Below are 6000 nucleotides of genomic sequence, written 5' to 3'. Positions count from 1 at the left end.
CGTGGCTATAATAATGCTCCTATTGATCTCAGGGTTGGGTATAAGCAGGGTACTGTGTGTGTGTGTGTGTGTGTGTGTGTGTGTGTGTGTGTGTGTGTGTGTGTGTGTGTGTGTGTGTGTGTGTGTGTGTGTGTGTGTGTGTGTGTGTGTGTGTGTGTGAAATCAGCCTGAGGTTCAGATCAACAAATGTTCATTACTCTTGCTCCTTCCCCTTAGCAAACAGACCAACACGCAGTAGATAGCTAGCATTCATCACAGACAGCCTGCAGGGTGGTAAAGAACTGCTCCATCTCTGTTCTGTGTGTGGAAATATATGTATATATACATGTAGATGTAGCTCAGAGTCAATGTGTAAGAGTCAAAAAACATAATTGAATACATAAGTTACATTAGAAAAGAAAAGCGTTTCATTTTTTTTTCATACCAGTTGAGAGGGTAAAAATTGATGTGTGTTATAATCTGGGCTGTGTTTTCTTCCATCAGGGTGGTTTCCATCGATGAAACACTCAGCTGTATTCAAACTGTGAGGCAGGCATGATGGGAGACGTGAGGGAGAGACAGTGTGAGGTGAAAGGGAAAAGACAACAGGATATTATTCTGGTAGTTTGGCTGCTTATCGATTACAAAGGTAAAAAGGTCCCTTTGCAAATGAAGGTTCATAAACCTGCTTTAGTAAAGTAAAGATGTTTCTTCTCACACATCTGCAGAACTGAGAATGATCAGGTCCCATCCTTGTATAGGACTGCATGTGTCCATTTTCAGACGGTGATAAAACCGTCCTTCACCTGCAGAGGTGTCCAGTAAACAGTCCAGGCACTGATATCTGTCATTCTCTTCCTTCTCCACAGCACAATCGGCTCAAGTGTAACTACTTGTTTTACTGCAGTTAAAAAAAGAAAGAAAGAAAGAAAGATGCCCTCTCCTCCCTACTCCCTGTCCTTCACACCTCCATGAATCTTACAGATACAGCTGTGTCACAAATCTGCTACGAGCCACAAACAGTGACATCATGAGGCTCCAGTGGAAAAATAGCTGTCCACAAATGATGCATGTGACAACACAGGACAGAGAGGAGGAGGAGGAGAGAAAGGCTTCAGAGTGCATGGAAATCAGATGAGCAGAATACTAACAGTGTGAGTGAAAAATGAGAAGTGTAAGAGAGGAGTATGATAAGTTAGACATATTAGTATTTGTGACTGTGACACTGTCTTTTCTTTAAAATAATGTCTTTACCCAGAAACTTGCACAACACAAATAAAACCCTGTTAAAGGGAAATTCCTTGATATTTTTCTCTTGTGTTTGGCCTTTGTGATTAAACACCGCACTGTTGTAGAGACCTGGGGAAACATAGACTCTGGATAGAACAAAAGTCACTGAGACCGTGCTCCTACAGCTTTCCAAAAAAAAACCATGTAACCCACGTAAACACACAGCAAAAAGTCCATGCACCTGAAATATGTTTGTTTCTTCTTTAAATCCTTATTCTGTTGTGGAACAGTTTATACCCCAACAGATGAGGTTAAAGGAAAGTGAGTAAGCTATGATAGCTTCCTTCATTAACTGCAAAGATTGCTTGCTATTGGCCCAAACATAGGGGTCAAAGTTCACCAAACTTGAACTCAAGCAAAAACATTTATGTAAATGTTCTTAATCTCCTGACTGAGGTGAGTTCCTCTGAAGTGAGCAGCATTCAGTGGGAGAATTCACCATTGTAAATGATGGTGTGAGCGCAGGGCTTGTTTGACTGTGGGCCGAGGATCCGATGTGAGGATCAGTGCTGGAACTGGAACATGAAAGGTAATGGTTCTCTGAACCATGGCAGCTGCACAGCATGTGGCTTTTACCTCATTAAGCTCACACATCCTGCTGTGACCACTGACAAATCCATCGCTGTATGAAAATATATATACATTTATTTCAGTTCAAACTCAGAGGCACGGTGCCACGGCTACATGTGAACAGAGTGAAGCGTCACATATTCACATCAGACATCAAACACAGGTGTAGCTGAGCATGTTCTCCACTGAGTGCCATTCTAGTTAACTGAAGTCTTCGTTTATATTTCTGACTGATAATGTTACGTGCATTTTAACATGCTTTTGTGTGTGACTGCACTCAGTCGCTGCATCTGTGAAAAATGTGTCTGATGCGTTTCTGATTTCAGATGCTGCAAAGTTTTCAAAATACAAGTTAGCAACATTTTGCAGGAAAAGAAACTGAGAGGACGCAGAAGACGGACCGATGTTTGACAAACAGTCAAATCCCAGATGACTGTGTGAGTTTGTGTGTCATCACAGTCGTGCCTGTGGCTTCAGTGTGACATGCACAGCAGTGAGAACCTTCAGGAACAGGGATGTTTCAGCAGCAACCAAATTCAGTGAAGTGCTTTGCTTTTCAGTTTCCTTCTTAAGTATTTGGAATTTGTACCCACAGACATGTTCATACACTGTTAAGCACACAGCCGGTACCAGTGCCCGTACCAGTACCAGTACCAGTACCAGCACCAGTATGTACTAAGAAGTTACCCATGTGGGCAAAGATCCCTCTGACTCCTAACAATAAAGGTCATTTCCTGTTGTGTTAAATTTCTCTAAAACTGCTATGATGTAATATGATAATATATAAGTAAAACCAAAAGTCAGGGCTGGTAGATAGTTTGATAGTTAGTATATACTGAGCTGGTGACCAGTTAATCCAGTATTTGAGCTTTTCTACCCAATAAAACAGGTAATGAGTCACGACAGAGCTGGGATCTGAAGGCCGGTGTGCAGCCCAGCAGAGACAGAAGGCAGTCAGAGCGGGCTGAGGCAAACAGGTCATCAGCAGCCAGAAACACTAAGAGCCCTGCAGCAGGGTTTAAAGTTTGAATTCATTTCACCAAAACCGCAGCGAACCAGATGAGGTAGGATGTCTCAAGGGGAGCGTTTCTCCCTTGTGTAGGTGGAGCTAAGACAGGAGGAAGAGGTGCGAGTCAGGAAAGTGTGGAGGCATGTCGGCTGATTGGAAAATACTTTACAGGCTCGGATGGAGCAGCTGCTGCTGTGACAGACCCATTATAGTCTGATAAGTTTGAAGTTGAAATACAGACAGCACCAAGAAATGTCCAAAACACTTCAATAAATAAAGTACAACAAACTGCAAACAGCAACAAAAAAAGACGCAAGGAAAAGAAAAATCCACCCTCCAAAATTTTGAATTAGTTTTTGAACAGAATCCAGGTCAGTAACTAAAAGTGCCCTCACCACATCTGGATCTCTCTGGATCCAGAAACACCACCTGATGACCTGAGCGCTCTGACTGGACTGTGGTCAGCGAGCAGCTTAGAAATGCACGAGGAGCCAATGAAGAGATTTAAGCTCTGGAGTAATATATATGGCTTTTGCTTGAGGGCTCCTGCTGCTCCTGCTGCTCCTGCTGCTCCTGCTCCTCCTGCTCCTCCTGCTGCTCCTGATCCTTGTGGGTCTCATCCAACAGTCACTGTAGTACCACAATGCATCACAGGGCAACACAAGCATCTCAGAGTCAAACCTAGGAATTGTAGTTTTCGAACAGGAAAGTCTGGAACCAAGTCACTTACCAACCACATACTTACCAGCAGACCATCTGCGTAGTACTTTAAGTAAACACTGACAACTGTGTGGCTTAAAAAGGATTTTATCCACCCGGTAGTACTGTGGTTTCACGGTGCCTGTAACCGTGCAGAGACCGTCTTACATGCAGACGTGATGGTGAAGAGACGATGAGAAACCTCCACGGGCTTGTTTAGTACGGCAGTGAGGTCTTAGTGTACTTATACAGGACAGGACCACTTCAAAATGGCTTCAGTACACTGGAGGCAGCAGGTGGCTCTGCAGGAGTACACTGCTGCTGACAGACGAGTACAACACACCTGCCCAGATGCTAGGCTAACAAGCTAATATTGTTGAAACACAACATCAGTCAGGTGTATCAGTTCAAGGTTCAAACAAATGAAACTCATCATTGTCTCGTGCTGCTGTTGTTTCTACACAATGTGTTCAGACTTAAATAAAATAGCAGCTGTAAAAACTGAATTCTTCTGTATCCAAGCAGCTGTTTCGTAACCATCTGATTCCTTTTTTTGTTCTGTCGGGAGGTTCCGAAAAATCCGTGGAACGCCAGCTGACTGACGAGTGTTGCATTACAGAATGGTTAGCGGGCTGACTCATTCCACCGGGGTGAATACAGTGCTCTCTTCACAGAGAAATGCTGTTACATAACCACCGATCTGTGAGCTTCCATGGATTCCAGGATCCAGTTTTTGTGTGTGTGATGAAGTGCTATAATTTACTTTGTGTGTGTGTGTGTGTCTTTCTCTCACTCTCTCAACATGCTCATTTCTGGAGTGTGTATTTTAGGTTAAAATAGGCCTGTATGCAGCCCCCTCTGATCATTCCCCTCTGATCATTCAGCTGTCACAGTGTGGGGGATCCCTGCAGACTTGCTGAGTGGTTCCCCATTATTTGACCCAACAAGAGTCGCCCCGAAGTTTTCGTTTACGTTAGCACTGATGCGTCGAAGCTAAGGAGATTTGACATGACAAACATGCTTTGTTCCTCTGACGAGCAGCTTGAAGGTGAACGAGTTGAATTTTGTGTCAACGCTCTCTCTTCCTCTTTCTCTTCAGTCATTTAGAGGAGGTGGTGTTTGCCTGCGGCTGTGAGATCCGCTGGCTGCAGCTATGGCAACAGAGAGGAGAGGCGGGTCTGGGCAGCCAACAGTTATACTGCGCTAATGACCACAGGAGGATACTGTTGCACGATATGTACATTAGCAGTTGTGGTAAGTTTAGAGTGTGGAAATCAGCGCACAAACACACACACCTAATATGCACACTTTGAACTGAATGACTGGGAATTAAAGTATTGAAATGATGGAGCTGTTATTCTACCAAACACACTGGTAAAACAGCTGGTCACTGTAATTTTCCTTATCAAACGTTAGTCAAACAGGAGGACATACTACAACTAAAGTGTATTTGCCTGTAATGAACGAGCATGACACCCAGAGCAGGGCTCAGAGGAAGAAGATGCATACACTGTATTTAAACAGTGTTTAGATCATTGAAGGACACTCACATCCAACTGGACTGGTGTCTGTGTGGGAACACTGCTGCTCTCTAGAAGTTAAAACTTATTATGATCATTATTATTAGAATGGCGGGATTACATTTCCTCTCATGTTCTCTCCATCAGACTTGCCAGATATCAGCGTCAGCCACAGCAACCTCACAGTTATAGAGGGTGAAAGAGTAACTGCGATCTGTAACGGCTCTGGATCCCCGTTACCTGAGGTGGACTGGCCTGTCAACGGCTTGCATTCCATCAATTCACAAGAGGTAGGAAGGATGCACACACACACACACACACACACACACAGGTAAATTCACATGGACTCGGGAGTGTTGCGTTTCACACGTGAGCGAGCGTGGTCACACGCCCTCCACGCTTTGGTCACACGCCCTCCAGCTAACTTCAGAGGGGAAATTGTTACAGTGTTACTTCACTGTTAACGAGATCTGAAAATCAAGCTCGAGACTACAAATCAAATTCCTCTCACACCTCCGTCTCCCTGCTCCTTTAAGGTTTTACAGAAAAATAACCACAGAATCATTTTCTGAATCCTTTAGCTTTGAAATGAGGGTTGGATTTATCAGCAGAGAAACATTTGGTTACAGGAGAAAATTTCACCCAGTTATCTCCTTATGAACGAAGAGTCATGAAACATGTCATTTTTTCTCCTTGCTCTGATGGCAAACCACTTTTAGTGCTGAAAGAACATTTTGAGAGTTTTGAAATGCCATTAAATGGTCTTTGATTTGAATGGACCTGGTTTTGGAAGCTACTGTAATGAATTAAACCAAAATAAATGTAGCGTTGTACATTTCTTCTTGTACACAAGTTGTATGATAGTTTTTTAGTGTTTAGTTTTTGTGTTTAGTGGAATAACATCAAGGTGTTTTTGTTCTCTTTATTTGGCCA

At 43.4% G+C, this 6000-nt stretch overlaps 1 protein-coding gene across 1 annotated transcript in view; it reads left to right on the top strand.

The window, feature by feature from the left end:
- Positions 1-6000, top strand: part of ntrk3a (neurotrophic tyrosine kinase, receptor, type 3a) — a 122288-nt gene that overhangs the window by 63701 nt on the left and 52587 nt on the right. Inside the window, 2 exon segments of the mRNA XM_041038353.1 lie at positions 4647-4801; positions 5215-5357. Of these exon segments, the coding sequence (XP_040894287.1) occupies positions 4647-4801; positions 5215-5357 (298 nt within the window).

This window comes from Toxotes jaculatrix, chromosome 5 (genome assembly GCF_017976425.1).
Source record: "Toxotes jaculatrix isolate fToxJac2 chromosome 5, fToxJac2.pri, whole genome shotgun sequence".
NCBI classification, from domain to species: domain Eukaryota; kingdom Metazoa; phylum Chordata; class Actinopteri; family Toxotidae; genus Toxotes; species Toxotes jaculatrix.
The sequence above is the reverse complement of the archived record's forward strand: the minus strand, read 5'-3'. Positions and strand labels throughout refer to the sequence as shown.